The sequence below is a fragment of the Coregonus lavaretus genome (assembly GCF_964263955.1).
Source record: "Coregonus lavaretus genome assembly, chromosome: 1".
In the NCBI taxonomy this organism is placed as follows: Eukaryota; Metazoa; Chordata; class Actinopteri; order Salmoniformes; family Salmonidae; genus Coregonus; species Coregonus lavaretus.
This window is the reverse complement of record NC_139988.1, coordinates 58,762,148-58,784,950: the sequence shown is the minus strand read 5'-3', so window position 1 is coordinate 58,784,950 and position 22,803 is coordinate 58,762,148. Positions and strand designations below refer to the sequence as shown.

The 22,803-nt window shown below is 41.8% G+C and overlaps 2 protein-coding genes across 2 annotated transcripts in view; both read right to left on the bottom strand.

The window, feature by feature from the left end:
- Positions 1-7,154, bottom strand: part of LOC311136904 (peroxisome proliferator-activated receptor gamma coactivator-related protein 1-like) — a 55,037-nt gene extending 47,883 nt beyond the window's left edge. The window contains exon 1 of the mRNA XM_084171218.1: positions 7,052-7,154. Within this exon, the coding sequence (XP_084027344.1) occupies positions 7,052-7,132 (81 nt within the window). The 5' untranslated portion in view covers positions 7,133-7,154. The remainder of the gene's footprint in view (positions 1-7,051) is intronic.
- A 439-nt stretch (positions 7,155-7,593) lies between these two features.
- Positions 7,594-10,582, bottom strand: LOC311133610 (inhibitor of nuclear factor kappa-B kinase subunit alpha-like; the record flags this gene model as incomplete). The annotated part of the gene is made up of 5 exons (XM_084167129.1): positions 10,491-10,582; positions 8,653-8,768; positions 7,949-8,058; positions 7,819-7,844; positions 7,594-7,673 (listed from the first exon to the last, which is right to left on the bottom strand). Exons 1-5 carry the CDS (start codon positions 10,564-10,566, stop codon positions 7,594-7,596), a joined length of 408 nt encoding a protein of 135 aa, XP_084023255.1. The 5' UTR covers positions 10,567-10,582.
- Between the last annotated feature and the right edge of the window lie 12,221 nt (positions 10,583-22,803).

The following is a 22,803-nucleotide window of genomic DNA, read 5'->3' as shown; positions in this document are numbered from 1 at the left end:
CGTGTGGCATATGGTGTTGTGTGGGCGAGCGGTTTGCTGATATCAACGTTGTGAACAGAGTGCCCCATGGTGGCAGTGGGGTTATGGTATGGGCAGGCATAAGCTACGAACACAGTTGCATTTGATCAAAATTGCAATTTGAATACACAGGGATACCATGACGAGATCCTGAGGCCCACTGTTGTGCCATTAATCCGCCACCATTACCATCTTTCAGCATGATAATGCACGGCCCCATGTCGCAAGGATCTGTACACAATTCCTGGAAGCTGAAAATATCCTAGTTCTTCCATGGCCTGCATACTCAAACATGTCACCCATTGAGCATGTTTGGGATGCTCTGTATCGACATGTACGACAGCGTGTTTCAGTTCCCGCCAACATCCAGCATCCATTGAAGAGTGGGACAACATTCCACAATCAACAGCCTGATCAACTCCATGCCAAGGAGATGTGTTGCGCTGCATGAGGCAAATGGTGGTCACACCAGATAATGACTGGTTCTGATCCATGCCCCTACTTACAAAAAAAAAAAAAAAAAAGAAGGTATCTGTGAGCAACGGATGCATATCTGTATTACCAGTCATGTGAAATCCATAGATTAGGGCCTAATGAATTGATTTCAATTGACTGATTTCCTTATATGAATTAATTCCGTAAGATATGAAATTGTTGGATGTTGCGTTTACTTTTATTCAGTGTATATACAGTGCATTCGGAAAGTATTCAGACCTTGACTTTTCCCACATTTTGTTACGTTATAGCCCTATTCTAAAATGGATTAAAAAATATTTAAAAATCCTCAGCAATCTACACACAATACCCCATAATGAAAGAGCAAAAACAGGTTTCGAATTTTTTTTAAATGTATTAAAAATAAAACAGAAATACCTTATTTACATAAGTATTCAGACCCTTTACTCAGCACTTTGTTGAAGCACATTTGGCAGCGATTACAGACTCAAGTCTTCTTTGGTATGACGCTACAAGCTTGGCACACCTGTATTTGGGGAGTTTCTGCACAGCTACTTTCAGGTCTCTCCAGAGATGTTCGACTGGCTGGGCCACTCAAGGACATTCAGAGACTTGTCCAGAAGCCACTCCTGCGTTGTCTTGGCTGTGTGCTTAGGGTCTTTGTCCGGTTGGAAGGTGAACCTTCGCCCCAGTCTGAGGTCCTGAGCGCTCTGGAGCAGGTTTTCATCAAGGATCTCTCTGTACTTTGCTCCTTTCATCTTTGCCTCGATGCAGACTAGTCTCACAGTACCTGCCGCTGAAAAACATCCCCACAGCATGATGCTGCCACCACCATGCTTCACCGTAGGGATGGTGCCAGGTTTCCTCCAGACATGACGCTTGTCATTCAGGCCAATGAGTTCAATCTTGGGTTCATCAGACCAGAGAATCTTGTTTCTCATGGTCAGAGTCCTTTAGGTGCCTTTTGGCAAACTTCAAAGCAGGCTGTCATGTGCCTTTTATTGAGGAGTGGCTTCCGTCTGGCCACTCTACAATAAAGGCCTGATTGGTGGAGTGCTGCAGAGATGGTTGTCCTTCTGGTAGGTTCTCCCATCGCCACAGAGGAACTCTGGAGCCCTGTCAGTGACCATCGGGTTCTTGGTCACCTCCCTGACCAAGGCCCTTCTCCCTCGATTGCTCAGTTTGGCCGGGCAGCCAGCTCTAGGAAGAGTCTTGGTGGTTCTAAACTTCTTCCGTTCAAGAATGATGGACGCCACTGTGTTCTTGGGGACCTTCGATGATGCAGAAATTTTTTTGTACCCTTCCCCAGATCTATGCCTTGACGCAATCCTGTCTCGGAGCTCTACGGACAATTCCTTCGACCTCACGGCTTGGTTTTTGCTCTGACATGCACTGTCAACTATGGGACCTTATATAGACAGGTGTGTGCTTTTCCAAATCATGTCCAATCAATCAAATTTACCACAGGTGGACTTCAATCAAGTTGTAGAAATATCTCAAGGATGAGCGATGGAAACAGGATGCACCGGAGCTCAATTTTTGAGTCTCATAGCAAAGAGTCTGAATACTTGTGATTATAGGGTATTGTGTATAGATTGATAATGAAAAAAAAATATTTTATCATTTTTAGAATAAGGCTTTAACGTAACAAAATGTGGAAAAATCAAGGGGTCTGAATACTTTCCGAATGCACTGTATAGACTGCCAGACAATGTTAATATCATGGCTATCAATGATGTCAAGAAGGCTGTATGAATCTTCCGTTTGGCATGTCTCTTGATATAATGACCACTGCGTCAGAGTTTTGGACAGCCCTTCCCCCACTTTTGTTACATGCTGGCTGAAGACCTAAACTCAGCAAAAAAAGAATCATCCCTTTGTCAGGACCCTGTCTTTCAAAGATAATTGGTAAAAATCCAAATAAACTTCACAGATCTTCATTGTAAAGGGTTTAAACACTGTTTCCCATGCTTGTTCAATGAACAATAAACTATTAATGAAGATGCACCTGTGGAACGGTCTTTAAGACACTAACAGCTTACAGACGGTAGGCAATTAAGGTCACAGTTATGAAAACTTAGGACACTAAAGAGGCCTTTCTACTGACTCTGAAAAACAACAAAAGAAAGATGCCCAGGGTCCCTGCTCATCTGTGTGAACGTGCCTTAGTAAAATAAATAATGCCTAAATGAGGCTGAAGCAACAGATCAGACCGTTTAGCTTTAAAATGTTGCTAAAGTTGTATTTCGTCATATTATAAGCTCAACAATGCACACATTGCTATAGTCTATGTGCGAATGTTCCAAAATGCAGTAAGCAGGAAAACACCGGTCTGCACGAGCAGTTTCATTTGACAGATGAAAATATCTGCTAGAAATTAAGGGAAGATCTAAAAGAGTTGTTATGGATGAAGACTGTCATGAAAATAAAATAACCTGCAAAACAGTACATTAATTGAAAATGTTTTATCAACTTGATGTTCATGTAAAAGTGGGGACCGGGGGTACCTATAGTACCTATTACATTCTAGTCATTTAGCAGACGCTCTTATCCAGAGTGACTTACAGGAGCGATTAGGGTTAAGTGCCTTGCTCAAGGGCACAATGACAGATTTTTCACCTAGCCGGACTTCCTCAGTCTTTCGGGTTGGAACGTTAAACAGGTGTCCTGACTCTCTGGTAACTAAAGATCCCCTAGCATTTATAGTAAGAGTAGGGGTGTTAACCCCGGTGTCCTGGCTAAATTCCCAACCTGGCCCTCATACCATCATGGTCACCTAATCATCCACAGCTTCCAATTGGCTCATTCATCCCCCCTCCTCTCCCTTGTAACTATTCCCCAGGTCGGTGCTGTATAAAAAATGTATGCACTCACTAACTGTAAGTCGCTCTGGATAAGAGCGTCTGCTAAATGACTAAGATGTAAATGTAAATGTTGCTGTAAATGAGAATGTTCTCATTCAACTTGCCTGGTAAATTTTTTTATTAGAAACAGCAACTTTTCGGTTACTGGCCCAGCGCTCTTACCCGTTAGGATACTACAGCCTATAGTAGGGATCATCAACTAGATTCAGCCGCTGACCGACTTTTTTTCCTTGAGCTGAATGGATGGGGGGCCAAAAAAAAAGAAGAAAAAATATCTGTAGACTGCAAATTGACTCCAAGAAGGCCAAACAGATGTTTAATTAAAACATAATCGCCAGTTGAGGAACCCTGGCCTAAAGGGTGGATAGCCTCTGCCCTTCACCTATGGCCTCATTGTTACAGTAGATCAGAGGAGTGAGGTGAAAAATATGGATCTTGTCACACAAAACATTTTTATCGTCACCTATTTGGGGACATTTCAGTTTTAAACAAGATGATGGAAAACCAAATAACATTGGACGAGCCTGTGTGCAGAATACACAAAAAAAAAACCTGTACCAGTTACGAATTCCAGCAACTATCTTCGTAACCACCTGAGAATGAACCAGCCTGTGGCCTATGCCCAATTTGGGATAAGCACTACAACCGCTGCTGTTCCATCATCCACCTCTGGCCAGCATCAGCTAAAATGTGGCCCAAGGGACAAAATACAGACGGACAGCGACAAATGGTGAGTACTAACAGACAGCGTAACTCACTGTTTTGTTTTGGGAATGGTGCCCTTCCGACCGGTGGAAAATGCCCATTCAAAGGAATGTCGACAAACAGTACGAGTTACCAGGGAGAAAGTATTTATCTCAAACAGTGGTTCCAGCCTTTAGCAAAGTAGATATTTGGCAGGTTTCTTCGACAAAAGCAATGTTGCAACAACAAAAAATGGTGACGTGTGTAATGGAAGTGGCAGATAAGATATGTTTATCCGTTCGACATGGGGTGGAATTCTCTTTTGGCAAATGTCTGAAGATTAGGTTTTATTAGCTGCTTCATTACAAGGGTTGTACGTTCAATAATAGGCTATAGCTATATGACGATAGGCTTACGATTGTTGCAGGTTTCTATTAAGCTCTTAATTAAAAATGTATGTTCCTTGCATGCATAGTATTTTGTTGGTCAGGTGATGTTACTGTTTGGGAAAAAATTTGCCTTTGTTGGCTGGTTAATTAGTCTGCAGTAAAAATGACTAAAATGTGCATCCCTACAATAAATCGTAATAAAATCCAAACCATAAACCAAATACCATCACGGCTGGGAATGACCAGGGACCTCACGATACTTAGGCGCCGATAGGATACGTATTGCGCTAGTCACAATTCTATATGTATTACAATTCAATACTGCGATTTTATTGCGATCTGATGTTCCAAACATATTGCTCACTATATGTCTGCTGCAGAGAGACAAGAGCATGAGATTTTTGTTGTTGTTGATCAGTCATGGAAATAAGTGCTGAAAACATGTAGGCTCACTATTTAAAAAGAGGGAGAACAAGCTATAGGATTACAAATACCAGAGTTTTGGATTTTTCTAACACCATCACTAACAGATACTCTGGAGTCCTTTATAATAAGAAGCCAGTGAGTCACTTACAATGATCAGGCTCTGTCTGAAATTTAACAAAGGCCCTAATGAGGAGAAATTACCTAACTGTCTGGACGTTTACCAACACATACAAAATGGCCAAGAAGTCAGTGTAGTATTTTTACCATTGGCAGCTGCTAACTGTGTGTAGTAATGTTACATTGGGCCAGATGATCATAGCATTGTACAGATAACCAGTCTAGTAAACAGAAGATTTCACAATGAAAACAAAAGACCAGACACATTTCTCATGGTGTACAGTAGTTGTTCATGCTGGGAGGTCAGTGTGAATTGTGAAGTCTCTTCAGCAGCAAAAAAATATTGATTGTCTTGATTTTTACAAGTATTCTTACATCTATCCCAAAGACACCACAGTTCCATGTTAAGTTATGGTAATAGACCTAAATAGTACTGAACAAACAAGACACACCATCCTGTAATGGATACATGGAACAGGCCTGGGCACTTCCCATTCCATTTGTGGGGAGAACAATTTAATGCATGTCTAAAATCATTAGACAGCACATATAGCTAATCTATATAGTAGTTCATTAATTAGGCCGAATCAAATAAAATAAAAAATACCAGCAAACATCCATCATCTTTGTAACCCACGTGTCATTAGGTCCACCACTGAACTGGACCCTGTCCAGAAGGACATGTTGCTACCACGCACCTTACTCAACGAGATCTCCTTCCTAATTACCACTGCAACAAACGGGGCTCCGCTGTGGCAGAAGCGAGGTACCTCGTGGAATCCAGACAGGAAGTATTGTAAACACACTTGGGCTAATAATACCTCAAATAGATTTTCGTGCTCTGAAATGTACACAACAATGACTGGTATGCTGCTTTCTGAGTTGAATGAGCAAATGTAGAGCTGTTTGAATCCGTCAACATGTGATGCATTCAACACCACGTATTGCTCATATCAATAAGCATGGCAGAGGAAATAATCTTACACACTATTATAATCATATACAATTTCATGCAAGAAGAGATGTGTTGCCAATCACCCAAGGTGGTGCCAACATTACATTTTTACATTTCAGTCATACTGCCTGCCCCCCCCCCCCCCGTGGGAAACGAACCCACAACCCTGGCGTTGCAAGCGCCATGCTCTACCAACTGAGCTACAGGGGACTTTAACAAATGCTGCATGTTTTCAACTCAGTGTAGCCAGGGGTTCACTCATTTCAACACATGAAGCTCGAGTTACCCGCAGCCAACTGTAAAATAACATTACCGGTAGTGGCAATTTTGTATATGACACATTATTACTAGCTAGTAATAATACTGGCAATAACGATAATGCAGTTTAATTTAAAGGTTTACGACGTCATGCATTTAGAACCACGTGTGAATGACTCCGACTCGAGACTGAATTTGAAGAGGCACAGGCCCAAACATCCGTCAACATGACGCATTAGATGAATATTAAACGTTCATTAAAAATCAACACATTTGGTTATATGATGTGATAACTGACAATGACTTTTCACAATGTTTCACAGACATCCAACCAGCTGTCATCTCGGCCAAACAAACTGGACAACTCCCTACTTATTGCTACAGTAGCTAGTTACTTACTCGTCCAAGTGGTTTTACGTGTGCTATATTTGTACATTCAAGAATGGCCATTGGAATACTACACTATACAATCATTCACTTTCGTTTGACCGAAGTAGTTAGTAAATAATGAAATCCAAAAGACTCAGTTCAACACATTTAAAAGCCAAGAAACACGTTGTCTACCTTGCTAGTTACACATCCGGGCTAGCAATACGTTAGTTAGCCAGCCGGCTACTTCACATTCTGTTTGGATGCTACCTAGTTACTACAGCGGTTATAACATAAACACCCATGAAAACACAAATATCAAGGGATTAGGTGTAATAGCTATTCGCCAACCGGCTGCTAATAATCAGTCATGCCATGATTGTTCTGTGCTGTATGGCTGTATCCACGTGTCACTTTTCCAGCGCATCATTCCCAGCACACGAGACATTCACATACAGCACAAATACACGCATGATACCAAATATACAACACAGTATCAAATCACTGTACTTTACCTCGTCTAGTGTATTTGTAGAGAAAAATTCCATGTTGCAGGCAGCTAAAATCTCCTCGCCTGCTCCCCACCGCGCCGCCATTTTGGCTACAACTCTCGCTCTGTGAAAATTATTCCTGTTGAACAAGACCAGCGATGGGACACTTGGTATTTGCATTCTCCGGGACATTATGTGAACGGTCAGAGTTTAACTCCGCCCTCACCGTAGTTTGGACAGGGCTTGAGCGGGAGATGGCGGAAGCAGAAGTGTCGTTTGAAGCTGAAAGCACGTCGAGTACAGTTAGCGAGAAAGATGAATGGACAACAGTGAAGTCAAAGAATTGAACAAAAATGGCTACAATTGTTGTGGAAAATGAGTCTGATGAATCGTTGCTTGAACAACGCTACAATACAACGCGTACACTCCAAGATCTTACTAGAAAGATGGAGAGAGAGAAAGAGAGAAGGGTGTTGGCTTACTAGAGGGAGGGAGAGGGAGAAAGTGAGGAGGGTATACAGGTGTGTGCATGTGTACTTGAGGTGTGTGTACAGCTCTCTGAGGATTCAGTCCTGGTTCTGGACCGTCTGGACGATGGTCTTCACCATCTCTGAACTGTCACTGTAGCCATGAGGGGTGTCTGGACCTGTGCACACACACAAAACTAGTATATCCAATGAGAATCCACCCTTTCACACAGACACACATACACACACCTCTCTACCAGCCTATACTAGATCAGGATTGTGCTGAAGTGGTTCTACTCACTCTTGCATTTGGCCTTCAGCTGCTTGTAAGTTCAATGGCCTTCTCCTCCCTGAAACCACACACAAAGATTTAGAGGGTACACTTTACAAAACGATACTTTGTCCATTTTCATGGAAATAGTTTAAAAGCTGGAGAATTATGTGAGACACCTACAGTTGTTCCATGATGTCAGCTTGTCTCCTGGCGAACGGACTCCTCTGCAGCTCCACGATCTCAGAGTGGAGACACACTATCTCCTCATCCAGATAGTCCACCTCTGATACCTAACACACACACGGATGCACACACAGAGACACTGAAGATATGCCATCAAACGCTTCACACAGTCCAATACATGCTAGCAGAAGCTGTAGTAGAGTAGACAGCTGTCATACAATACTATAGTATAGTACAGTACCTGTGTAAAAGCAGCAGCTTTCTGTTCATTGTCCTGCCAGGCTTTCAGCATCTTCTCAGAGGCTACAGGTTTGGTCAGAGTTCAGAAAACAGTCAGTACCACACACACACACAGCTTACAGATGCCAGTGTCTCTCTGCTGGTCGTAGTGCTGTAGGTCTTGCTGTATGCTGGTGGTGAAGAAGGCCAGTTTGGCTCTGAGCTGTTGAGACTGGCTAAACAACATGTTCTTATACCGCGTCAGGTTGGTGTTGTAGCGCAGCAGACTTAACCGACACACACAAGGTTGAGAGTGAGGGCAGAAAGGCAAGAGCGTGTGTGTCTGTTCCGCGCCTGTGTTTTTGTGTGTATGTGTGTGTACGTGTGTCTGTGCCGTGCCTGTGTTTTTGTCTGTGTGTGTTTGTGTTTGTCTGTGCCATGCCTGTGTGTGTGTGTGAGACAGTGTGCATCTACATGCCAGCTCTCTGTCCCTGGTACAGTCTGCTGTAGTCCTCTCTCAGACCACAGATGTAGCTAACCGCCTCTCCCCACACCTTCCTTAGAGCAGTAAGAGGTAGCTGGGTCTTCGTCTCCCTCACTGACAGACACACACACACAGTGAGGAACAGTTCACATTTAGACACAGCAGCAATATGACATCATCATACATAGCAGGGCGACTTCCTGCTTACAGACATAAACTTCAATAGAATTGTAATCTCGTTCCCAGACACTTATCTGCGCTTTGTCAATAGCCTGGGGATGAGGTTAACATAATTGAATTCTGTCCAGACTTGCTATTATCTTTTCCCAATTTTAACCCTGCATCAAGGAATACTCACATTGAGAAGAGCATGTCGTGATAGTCATGGCAGATTTTTAAGCCTACAGTACCTATGGAGTTGTGATGCCTACCTATGGGATTGTGTAGTTGTGATACCTACCAATGGGGTTGTGTAGTTGTGATGCCTACCAATGGGGTTGTATAGTTGTGATGCCTACCTATGGGGTTGTGTAGTTGTGATGCCTACCTATGGGATTGTGTAGTTGTGATGCCTACCTATGGGATTGTGTAGTTGTGAGGCCTACCTATGGGTTTGTGTAGTTGGGAAGCCTAACTAGAGGTAGCGCTGGGCGGTATACCGTATTTTACGATATACAGGTATTGATGCACGGACCCGTTTGGGTTTTTACGTGTGTAACGTTCATTTTTATAATTTACTCCGCTACTTGAGTCATCTCTCTCCACGCCGCTTTCTACACAGATCAAGCCCCGCCCTCTGTCACTCAAGGAGTGCATTTGTTGTTGCTCGAACAGGCGACATGGTCAATGCAGCACATGCAACAATGTTGATGGCAACTATGCTGCTTCCACTTTGCGTCTTAATATAAATCCACAAGTGTTCTATAATTACACTATTAGTTTGTGTTTCTTACATCTGCAAACAGCTAGTTTGTCTTTTCTAAGTAAGTTGTGCCTAAATCATGTTAGCCGCTAAAGCTAATAGCTAGTTAGCTGGCTAGCTAATAAATGTACTGAGTCAGAGCAAACGTAGCTAGCTAATACAGCCTGATACCAGTGATGGAGTAGGCCTAAAACAGCATGTTGTTTGTGCCATAGTATCTTCTAAACCAAAGAGGATTAGGCGAAGCAGGAATATGTTAGCTACATGAAGTAAGTCGCTCTGGATAAGAGCGTCTGCTAAATGATTAAAATGTAAATGTAATGAAGTAGCTAAGAAAAAAACATTTAATGTAGCCAAAGTTTATAGGGTCCCCTAGGAAATATTGACCAACAATTTGGATCCTACCGTGTCACAATAACCCCTCCCTGTCATTTTCATTCGTTGTCATGTCAAACACTGTATTCAAAGTGCCCACTATTATATTCTAACTATATAATTAAAATAATCATTCTATTTCCATTATTTTCAACAGTTAAAAAAAAATCTCAATCGCAAGACAAATCTCAACTGCAACATTTGGTAAATAAATGAGGCCTAGATTTTTTGCCAATATTGTGCAGCCCAACATGGCAGTGTGGAAATGATCTCAAATGAGTGCAGGAAAAAAAATTATGAAAATGTGTTTAATTGACCAGTATAAAACAATCAGAATGGAGAAAGACCCATTAAAACCACTTAGAATGTATATGTTGCCACCCTAGGGTCACGCACTACTCATAAAGCAAATTTAGAAATTGTATTATTCAAAAACATAAAATACAGTCACCGTCAAAAATTAGAAAAATACAGTGATATGATATTTTGCCCATAATCGCCCAGCCCTACCTAGAGGGTTGTGTAGTTGTGATGCCTACCTATGAAGTTGACGCTGTCAGGCAGGGGTCGGGCAGTGAAAGGTCCAGAGTATTTAGTCAGACTCTTATCATACATGTAGACTATGGCGCTGTCCCAGCCTTGCTAGAGAGAAATGAAAACATGTCAGTGTGTGTGTGTATGTGTGAGTGAGTGAGTGAGTGAGTGAGTGAGAGAGAGAGATTTGATGTGTGTGTATATGTGTGTTATGGTTGGGCGATGTCAACCTTTCTCCTGATTTATATACCCATAAAACATTGTGATATACGATGCTATTGCCTGCCTAAATGACTACCGCCCGTAGCACTCACGTCGGTAGCCATGAAGTGCTTTGAAAGGCTGGTCATGGCTCACATCAACACCATCATCCCAGAAACTCTAGACCCACTCCAATTCGCATACCGCCCCAACAGATCCACAGATGACGCAATCTCAATTGTACTCCACACTGCCCTTTCCCACCTGGACAAACGGAACACCTATGTGAGAATGCTGTTCATTGACTACAGCTCAGCGATCAACACCATAGTGCCTACAAAGCTCATCACTAAGCTAAGGACCCTGGGACTAAACACCTCCCTTTGCAACTGGATCCTGGACTTCCTGACGGGCTGCCCCCAGGTGGTAAGGGTAGGCAACAACACATCTGCCACACTTATCCTCAACACGGGGGCCCCTCAGGGGTGCGTGCTTAGACCCCTCCTGTACTCCCTGTTCACCCACGACTGCGTGGCCAAGCACAAATCCAACACCATCATTAAGTTTGCAGACGACACAACAATGGTAGGCCTGATCACAGACAATGATGAGACAGCCCATAGGGAGGTGGTCAGAGACCTGGCAGTGTGGTGCCAGGACAACAACCTCTCCCTCAATGTGAGCAAGACAAAGGAGCTGATCATGGACTACTGGAAAAGGAGGGCCGAACACACCCCCATTCACATCGATGGGGCTGTAGGGGAGCGTGTCGAGAGATTCAAGTTCCACATCACCAACAAACTGTCATGGTCCAAACACACCAAGACAGTCATGAAGAGGGCACGACAACAACACCAACAAACTGTCATGGTCCAAACACACCAAGACAGTCGTGAAGAGGGCACGACAACAACACCAACAAACTGTCATGGTCCAAACACACCAAGACAGTCGTGAAGAGGGCACGACAACACCTTTTCCCCCTCAGGGGACTGAAAAGATTTGGCATGGGTCCCCAGATCCTCAAAAAGTTCTACAGCTGCACCATCGAGAGAATCCTGACTGGTTGCATCACCGCCTGGAATGGCAACTGCTCGGCATCCGACCGTAAGGCGCTACAAAGGGTAGTGCGTACGGCCCAGTACATCACTGGGGCCAAGCTTCCTTCCATCCAGGACCTATATACTAGGGGGTGTCAGAGGAAGGCCCAAAATATTGTCAAAGACTCCAGTCACCCAAGTCATAGACTGTTCTCTCTGCTACCGCACGGCAAGCGGTACCGGAGCGCCAAGTCTAGGTCCAAAAGGCTCCTTAACAGCTTCTACCCCCAAGCCATAAGACTGCTGAACAATTAATGAAATGGCCACCCAGACTATTTACATTGATCCCCCCTGCTCAAATCAACGCAATATTAGCCACTTTCAATATAACATACCAAAACAAACTATGGAAGACTTAGTATGCAAAACTGTGCAAGAGATTTTCTTGTAGGCAGAGGGAATTGGAGTATGATTCTATTGCATTGACAGGCCCGTACTCTACACAGACCGGTGCGCCATAACCAATCAGAGCTGCAGTAGGCCTATATGCAAATTGCCATTGCCATATAGATCTGTACCATTCACTTTGAACTGGACTGTGTTTATTGCATGAGCGGTCACAAGTAGATGCGCTTGTTTTGAGATCAAAGCAAGAGCTGCATGTAGCCACCAGTGCACATTGGTTCATATTATTAGCTAGTTAGTGAGTTATTAGCCCAGTTAAAGCTAATTTATAGTCAACAATGGGGGGGGGGGGGGGGGGAGTGGTTGCTTCCTACAAGAGCACAAAATGTGGCATTTCTATCTTTGAACATCAAGTCAGGTAAAGAGCTTTTTTAATGTCTTAAAGGGGCAGTGTTGTATTTTGAGACAGTCTGGAATAAGCTAAGTAGCCAATAGGCAGAGTGTAGCATAATGTGTCTGATTCTCTGTAATAATGGTATGGGAATAATAATACATTTTATTTTGTAGTGGTTTCTTGCATCAAACAACATTTTCAGTCACCTCCTTGTCTGAAGGACAATGTCAAGCCCTGCAAGTCGGAAGTTTACATACACCTTAGCCAAATACATTTAAACTCAGTTTTTCACAATTCCTGACATTTAATCCAAGTAAAAATTCCCTGTCTTAGGTCAGTTAGGATCACCACTTTATTTTAAGAATGTGAAATGTCTGAATAATAGTAGAGAGAATTATTTATTTCAGCTTGCATTTATTTCATCACATTCCCAGTGGGTCAGAAGTTTACATACACTCAATTAGTATTTGGTAGCATTGCCTTTAAATTGTTTAACTTGGGTCAAACGTTAAACTCCAATACCTTGACTTTGTTGTCCTTAAGCCATTTTGCAAGTATGCTTGGGGTCATTGTGTCAAGGGCTGAGGTATAAGGTGTGTGGAAGTCAGGCGCAGGACACCGAAGCTAGTCCAACAAAGTTTACTAAGTTTACCAAAAGGCGAAAATACAGAGAACGGCCTCAACAATAAACAGAGGCGAGCAAAATACGCAAACAGTGCGTAAAACAAATAAACACGAAAACAGGTACAAAACACGCAGCACAACGGACAGGCGAAAAACAACACACAATCTAGCCTAAGCAAAACAAGGAACTTATAGGACAAGTAATCAACACACAAATGGACACAGGTGTAAAAGACAGACGAAAGCAATCACACCAAGAAACATAGAGCGGTGGCAGCTAGTACTCCGGGGACGGTGAACGCCGAAGCCTGCCCGAACCAGGAGGAGGAGCAGTCTCGGCAGAATCCGTGACACATTGTCCATTTGGAAGACCCATTTGCGACCAAGCTTTAACTTCCTGACTGATGTCTTGAGATGTTGCTTCAATATATCCACATCATTTTCCTTCCTCATGATACCATCTATTTTGTGAAGTGCACCAGTCCCTCCTGCAGCGAAGCACCCACACAGCATGATGCTGCCACCCCCGTGCTTCACGGTTGGGATGGTGTTCTTCGGCTTGCAAGGCACCCCCTTTTTCCTCCAAACATAACGATGGTCATTATGGCCAAACAGTTCTATTTTTCTTTCATCAGAACAGAGGACATTTCTCCAAAAAGTAAGATATTTGTCCCCATGTGCAGTTGCAAACCGTAGTCTGGCTTTTTTATGGCGGTTTTGGAGCAGTAGCTTCTTCCTTGCTGAGCGGCCTTTCAGGTTATGTCGATATAGGACTCGTTTTACTGTGGATATAGATACTTTTGTACCTGTTTCCTCCAGCATCTTCACAAGGTCCTTTGCAGTTGTTCTGGGATTGATTTGCACTTTTCACACCATAGTACATTCATCTCTAGGAGACAGAACGCGCGTCCTTCCTGAGCGGTATGACGGCTGCGTAGTCCCATGGTGTTTATACTTGCGTACTATTGTTTGTACAGATGAACGTGGTACCTTCAGGCGTTTGGAAATTGCTCCCAAGGATGAACCAGACTTGTGGATGTCTACAATTTCTTTTTCTGAGGTCTTGGCTGATTTCTGTTGATTTTCCCATGATGTCAAGCAAAGAGGCACTGAGTTTGAAGGTAGGCCTTGAAATACATCCACAGGTACACCTCCAATTGACTCAAATGGTGTCAATTAGCCTATCAGAAGCTTCTAAAGCCATGACATCATTTTCTGCAATTTTCCAAGCTGTTTAAAGGCACAGTCAACTTAGTGTATGTAAACTTCTGACCCACTGGAATTGTGATACAGTTAATTATAAGTGAAATAATCTGTCTGTAAACAATTGTTGGAAAAATTACTTGTGTCATGCACAAAGTAGATGTCCTAACCGACTTGCCAAAATGATAGTTTGTTAACAAGAAATTTGTGGAGTGGTTGAAAAACTAGTTTTAATGACTCCAACCTAAGTGTATGTAAACTTCCAACATAATGTAGGCCTACATTAGACACCACACATTTGCTGCTACTGTAGGTTGAATGATAGAACAGCTATTTCCATGTCAAAATGTAATGGAATACATTGTTCTCCATTGTTGTTGATGGTAGGCCACTCTGGTAGGCCTACATTATGATCAAATAGCCACAGTATACTACTTGGCCACTGTTAAAACTAACTTAAAGCAGCTACAGCCTCAATGTTCAAAGTAAACGCGCCGTAAGTTGCACAGAACTTTCACAACATTCAAGTTTGTGCTCAGCAGACTTGAAATTCACTCAGTGCCAATAAAAATAATAATAATAATAATAGAGAAAATAAATTTTTTTGGGAACATTGGTCAGTAAAGACATTGCCATGATGAACCATGTTAAGTTTGGCATTGATATCTTAAAAAAATAAACTGTTAATTATTCACTTTTTTGACAATGTAACATTAATGCTAATCCTACAAAATAGCTAATGCTAAAAACAATTTAAAAATCTTCTCATGAGCCATAAGACAGATTCACTCCAGATTTGGTACCTAGACTCAATTAATTACATTTTAGTCATTTAGCAGACACTCTTATTCAGAGCGACTTACAATTAGTGCATTAATCTTAAAATAGCTAGGTGGGACAACCATACATCTCAGTCATAGTAAGTTAAAAAAATAACGAATTTGGAAGTAAGTGGTTGAGTATCGGAATGTATTTTGAAATACTCAAATGCACAGTATTTATACAAATATTTAATTACTCCCATGCATTTGAAACAGGTCTGTTTGGTATTTTAAATAATGTATTTGGAAATAAGTATTTGAAAATGTCAAATAGTAGGCTATTTATACTTCCAATAGAAGTAGTTAATTCGGGCCACATTATTTAAAAATACTAAAATACACAGAAAAAAGTATTTAAAATATATCTGCGAGCAGCAATGAATGGACTTCACAGGATAACAGAAAGGACACAAGATCAGTTAGATAACAAAGCAAGCGCTCATGTAGAACGATCTTCCTTTATGTGCAATCAGTGAAAGCATTACCATGTTTATCTCTCAATACCACAAGGATGACGCAAGTGAAGTTTAGTCTGTTGCTGTAGGTTGAATGCAGCATGTAAAGTATTGAGTTTATATACTGTACCAATTCTGCGGTCACTTTGACTAATGGTTTATTTTAAGATTTGTGAAAGAGCGAGAAAGACAAAGTTGAACAGTTTTGAACAAATTAATTAATTTAAAAATGGAAAAGCGAGAGCTAGCTATATTAAATATATTTTTTCACTTTCACTTACATTCACATCTCTCTCTTTGAGTCAACTACTCACCACAGTTTATGTACTGCAGTGCTAACTAGCTGTAGCTTATGCTTTCAGTACTAGATTCATTCTCTGATCCTTTGATTGGGTGGACAACGTGTCAATTCATGCGGCAAGAGCTCTGATAGGTTGAAGGACATCCTCCGGGAAGTTGTCATAATTATTGTTTAAGTCTATGGAAGAGGGTGAGAATCATGAGCCTCCTGGGTTTTGTATTGAAGTCAATTAACCCAGAGGAGGACGGAAACTAGCTGTCCTCCGGCTACACCATGGTGCTACCCTACAGAGTGCTGTTGAGGCTACTGTAGACCTTCATTGCAAAACAGTGTTTTAATCAATTATTTGGTGACATGTGAATAAAGATCTTTATTATCCACCTGTACAGTAGGTGGCGAAATGCATATATAATTGTTGCGAACGCCATTATACTAAAGAAGAGAAGTCTGGACAGGGTCGTCACCATGTGTCTTTAGTGTAGCTACCTAAATTCTTCGTAGATGTTTTATTGCTGTCTAACATGAACGTTGCTATAATCTACCAAGCTAATGTTAGCTAACCTAGCCTGTTAAAGTAGTTATCATTACTGAGAGTGCTGTTAGCTGTGAGCGACTGTTAGATAACGTTATCAACTCATCTAACTAGCTAGCTAGTTTACTAAACGATTTGTCATTTATGTTTGTTTTTGACAGCATATTACAGTTTTTAAAGCTGTTGATGGCCGCATGGTTTTATCCCAGTGACAGAAGTGCCAATTGTATAATATCCCCTTCTGCCAGCCCTTAATTATCAAGCCCCTAGACCAGGGATGGGCAACTCCAGTCCTCGGGGGATGGAGTGGTGTCACACTTTTTCCCCATCCCTTTCAAACAAAGCTGATTAAACCAATTGTGTTCTAAACTGACGATCATGATTTGTTGATTATTGGAGTCAGGTGTGTTAGCTGGGGCAAAAGTGTGACACCAATCAGGCCCCCAAGGACTGGAGTTGCCCATCCCTGCCCTAGACTATGCCAGTTTGTGTGCACACATTGAGTCTCACATATTGAAGGCTGTGCCGCATAAAGGTAAGCACATGTAGCTACAGTAATTGTGCCAACATATTAAAACAAATATGACAATTATGATTTCCCAGGGGGGTTTAATGGTGTTTGTAGGCCGTCATTGTAAATAAGAATTTGTTCTTAACTGACTTGCCTAGTTAAATAAAGGTTAAATAAAATAAATAAATGTTACAGATAGCTACACAGGCCTACTACCCACATAAAGCCTACCATTAATTAGACTAGGTCAGCACCTGTCATCACATGATACCATGATTAATATAGGCTAGCCAGTCTATTTGCATCCCCTTCCATGAATACTTACTTAGTGTTTTGTTGTTTTCCATTTCAGAGGGATCTGTGGATGCTGGTGGAGTTTCTGCGTCTGAAGCCGTTCGACGTGAGAGAGTGGTGGAACAGAGTCATACAGAGACCTGTCACACAGGGGACAGGCCCGGCCTTCAGAATCTGCAGGCTCTGGTGAAGTGTATCACGCTGCGTCATCCAGAAGGACAACCATCTCTGCAGCATTCCACCAATCAGGCCTTTATGGTAGAGTGGCCAGACGGAAGCCACTCCTCAGAAAAAGGCACTTTTCCCGCTTGGAATTTGCCAAAAGGCACCTAAAGGACTCTCAGACCATGAGAAACAAGATTCTCTGGTCTAATGAAACCAATATTGAACTCTTTGGCCTGAATGCCAAGCGTCACGTCTGGAGGAAACCTGGCACCATCCCTACGGTGAAGCATGGTGGTGGCAGCATGCTGTGGGGATGTTTTTCAGCGGCAGGGACTAGGAGACTAGTCAGGATCGAGGGAAAGATGAGAGATCCTTGATGAAAACCTGCTCCAGAGCGCTGTAGATGATATCATGGATCTCTAGACGTTTGGCTGTTTAAAGACCGTTCGAAGGAGACTTCTCACTGTTCTTTTGTTCTTTAATATGCTTTACGTTTAGAGGCAATGTTTCCCCATTTGTGGAACCAAACATATATACACACAATCAACAATGGGCATCTTTTAGAGCAGTTGTTTCTAAAAATGTGTACGTGGGAATAAAGTTTGTGACAAACCAGAAAAAATGAAATTCTTCTGGAAATTGACAGGGACCTTACAATATGATATCACAATACTTACTGTACGTGCCGTGCCGATACGATATGTATTATGATTCTATCGATATGTATTGCGATTTCGATACTGTTATTCGATGTTCCAAACATTTTGCTCATATGTCTGCTGCAGAGGGACAAGAGAGACCCATGAGAAAACAAGTTTTGATCATTCATGGAAATGCAAGAAATATCGCACAGTAAAAAGGCCTCTTTCATTATTTGTTTCTGGCTTTCAAGTCAACACCAGTACCTCCTTGTGTATACTATACTCCAAATACCATTCTGTTTGAGCTGTACTTTGTTAGATGAATAGCTCACATTAAAATGCCCTCTTTCATTCTGTCTTTCATTATTGCCCTCTATGATAAGTTTGGATGCTGTTTAAATTTTAGTCATTTAGCAGACGCTCTTATCCAGATCGACTTACAGTTAGTGAGTGCATACATAATTTTTTATACTGGCCCCCCGTGGGAATCAAACCCACAACCCTGGCGTTGCAAACACCATGCTCTACCAACTGAGCTACATCCCTGCCAGCCATTCCCTCCCCTACCCTGGACCAATTGTGCGGCGCCCCATGGGTCTCCCGGTCGGCTACAACAGAGCCTGGATTCAAACCAGGATCTCTAGTGGCACTGCAATGCAGTGCCTTAGACCACTGCGCCACTCAGGAAACGATCAGACCAGGCTAAACATTTGTGTGTTTTTGAGAGTCCATCTATCATTACTTGTCCTGCATGTAAAATCTGTGGTTCAGGATTGTTTAGCTTAAATGTCCATAATGTTAATGTATGTAAGAGAAACAGCTTTACCTGGCATACTTTGGGGTCTAATATGATGAGATAAGGGGTGTTGAAAAGTCTGACATGGAATATGTATGCTAACCTGTGATCTGTGTAAGAGGTGATATCTAGTGAGAAATTGTCAGTTCTAACCCATTCGGCAGAGGCTTTCAGCCCTCTATCAAAATATTACAAGTCATATGAGCTTGAAAATGGTTCATTAACAACCGTTGGGTTCCAAGATGTTGAGAAAAGTGGCTTTGAAGAGTCTGACATGGAATATCACGCCTAACCATAACATGTGATCTGTGTAAGAGGCAACATTTAGTGAGAAATTGTCAGTTGTAACCCATTCGGCTGAGGTTTTCAGCTCTCTATTAAAATATTACAAGTCATATGAGCTTGAAAAGGGTTAATTAAAAGCCTTTGGGGTCTAAGCTGTTGAGAAAAGTAGCTTTAAAGAGTCTGACATGGAATATCATGCCTAACCTGTGAAAAATGTATGTACTACCACAATATCCTACCTACCCTCAATTCAGTAGTGGTCTTCAGTGAGGTGCACAGCTGCATGTTTCTGTCCTCCATGACTGGGAAAGGCCTAGAAGACCTTACATCCATCTCATTAGATCAGAACAGTATGGATCAACAGTGATTCATATTTCTGGTTTACATCCCAAAATATTGTGTTCTTTGTTTTCACAGCCCTTTATGTAAAGAGAATAAGGACAGGTGTCACATGATGGATGAAACATGTTTGGAGAATTTGACATAGTGGTTCCCAACTTGACTTCTCAGAGACATGAGAAAAATGCAGTTTACAGCCATTCACCTTTGGATGAAAGTGTCCTATATCAGTGTACAAGGTTTTCATTGTAATCCATTAGGGAGTCACATGATGACTGTGACCCTATGAATAAACCTGCTATTCAACATGTTTGGCATGCAGTATGTTTGGCTTTGTCTTGCATCGTCAGTTATCTAGCTGCTGTGGTGATGGCAGTAATACTGGAGGAGGTTGTTGGTAAACCCGAGGATGTAGACCACAGAGTTAGTATTTTGTCAGGCCTTATCTATTCAGATTCACCAATGTCCCCCTTTCTGAGAATATGGAGACACCAACAAAAGATTGGTTGAAACTCACAAAGTAATCGGTCTATGTAGGAACAATATATTTTTCTCATGCTATTTTGACTATCAGGGATTCAACAGTCATAGTCAAGGGTTTCATAAAATGTGTTTTATTTAATGAGGTACTTTTTCATACAGTATATGAACTGTTCTTGCACACACACACATAACACATGCATGCATGCACACATACTTGTTTATATGGTTTGAGGGTAATCATTTTACAACATGGTTTATGGGGACTCACCTTTCCCATGGTCCTATCAATTAAATGTAATTTTTTATGTAGAAGACACATCTGACTAGATTTGTTCATAGTCCCGTGTAGCTCAGTTGGTAGAGCATGGCGCTTGCAATGCCAGGGTTGTGGGTTTGATTCCCACGGGGGGCCAGTATGAAAATGTATGCACTCCCTAACTGTAAGTCGCTCTGGATAAGAGCATCTGCTAAATGACTAAAATGTTCATATTAAAATAACATACCTGTAAATACACACAATTTGATATAATTCCTACTCTTGAGGAGGGCTGGATGGAGGGCAACTTCAACCTGAAAAACAAACACACATTTTCCAAATACATGCTCAGGTTGTACAACGCATTTAACACATTTATTTGGCACAAAATATTTACACAACCGTTGCTTTGTATATCAGTGGTACAACCTGAGTGTGTACAGGGGCCATTAAGCTTGAGATTTGTAAAGTCATATTGGTTGATAGTGACATATGACTTACTTTTCTTTTAGCTCCTAGTGGAGCATAGGGCCTCAACAGCATTGAGGGTCCAGCCCACAGGGTCATGGAGACATGTGATGCATACTGCCCCACCATGAGTCAGGTCCAAAATTATTGGCACCCATGATAAAGATGTGCTTAACGGCATCATGAACTTTACCCAGCACCAGCACATTTTAGCCAAAAACCTGGTTGCCTCTGCCAGGAGGCTGACACTTGGCCGCAAGTGGATCTTCCAGCAAGAAAATAACCCCAAGCACACATCAAAATCCACAAATAAATTGTTAATTTACCACCAAACATTTTTATTTTTTCCGGACTTGAACCCCACTGAAAACCTGTGGTTTGAAGTGAAGAGGGCAGTCCATAAGCACAGACGAAAAATATCAAGGATCTGGAAAGATTATGTATGGATGAATGGTCTAAGATCCCTCCCAATGTGTTCTCCAATCTCATAAAACATTTTAGGAAAAGGCTCAGTTCCGTTATCCTCGCAAGGTGAGGTATTGGAAGGTATTGAAAACGGGTGCCTTTTAAAAATTGTTTTTCTTTCTAAGCAATTATACTAATCTAAAATAATATAATTTCCCCATATTTTTTCCCATATTTTTGAGCATACAATATATCTCAGTATTTGTATTATTTATTTTATACAGTCTTTTTTTGCTCATCTTTATCAAGGGTGACAATAATTCTGGACCTGACTAACTCCAGCTCCAGTAGGCTTAAAACATTTGTTGTGCCCGGGGTGTTGATAAACCTTATAGAGATTGTTGAGCTTGGATGAGGCAATCTTAGCAGATGAGCACAGTCTTTTTTGGTTGCGGAACACCATTATCAGGTCGCTCTTCCTCTCGCAAGTTCAGAAAGATTGCAGGCATTCTGCACCTAGCAGAGGAGGTTGTGGAAGGAGAACAACTCAACAAGTCCAGGGGCTTGAAAGAGAGGTAGCTGAAATGAAGGCTAAATGCAATGCAAATGTTGTAGGATATTTTCCATTATTACACCCTAAACCCTCACCCGAACAATGACCATGCCTTAATTTTGAGAATTTGTAGAAATGTGTGAATGCTATTCCGTTCTACATTACCAAAAAGGGTAACATTTTGACTTAAAAGACCCTGTTTACCACAAGATATCTTATCTTTTATCAATGTGATCAAAATACACTATACAGGCTATATTCTATTTGAACATGTTCTTAGATAAGGTTAAATTATCTGTTAGCCTTTTTTTTATTTAAAGACCTATATTGTCACTATATCTGTCAAATAACAACATAATATTGTACTTGACAGGCTACTGTGGAATTCTAATTGTCATAATGACATTTACCTTTTTTTCAATAGACTGCCAGTGTGAAAAATGGAACCTCCACTGTTTCTGGCTCTCATTTCTTGGCCGGAACTTAATTAAGAAACATGATTTAAGAAACACAGTGAACACAGTCTGAATGGTTCTACAGGCATTACAGCTGTAGAACACTGGAACAATGCTGGAATACTGGAGCTAAGGTGGCTGACAGTTTGCCACCGATTGGATGCTGAAAGACATCGGCCACAAGCCTTACCCAAGAAAGCTTGGATGCGAAAAGGGCAGGTCGACAACAGATGTCTTGGTCAGCCTCCTAGAAACGATGTAAAATCCACTGATGCAAGTAAGACCATTATATATGCACTATAATAACAGCAGAGCCTTCAACAAAGTTGACCTTACAGTTCCTTATCCCCTGGGTCTGTAGCTTCATCTCCAAAAGGAAACAGAGGGTGAGGTACTAAGGCACCCTTTCACCATGGCAACATCTGACCTGTGTAGTGACTCAAGGTACACTTATTGGACCCCTTATCTTCCTTGCCCTGATTGACAGCGCACTTCAGAAGTTTGATCACAGGTGGAAATATATTGATGGCATGAACATTGCAGAGTGCATTAGGGTGGGGCAGCTCTCCAGCCTTCAACAAAATGTGCTCCTAGGTGGATGAGCACTCCATGCAACTCAACCCAAACAAGTGCAAAGTCCTGCATGTTTGCTTTACAAACAACCCACCCCCTTTGGAAGCCCTGTACCTAA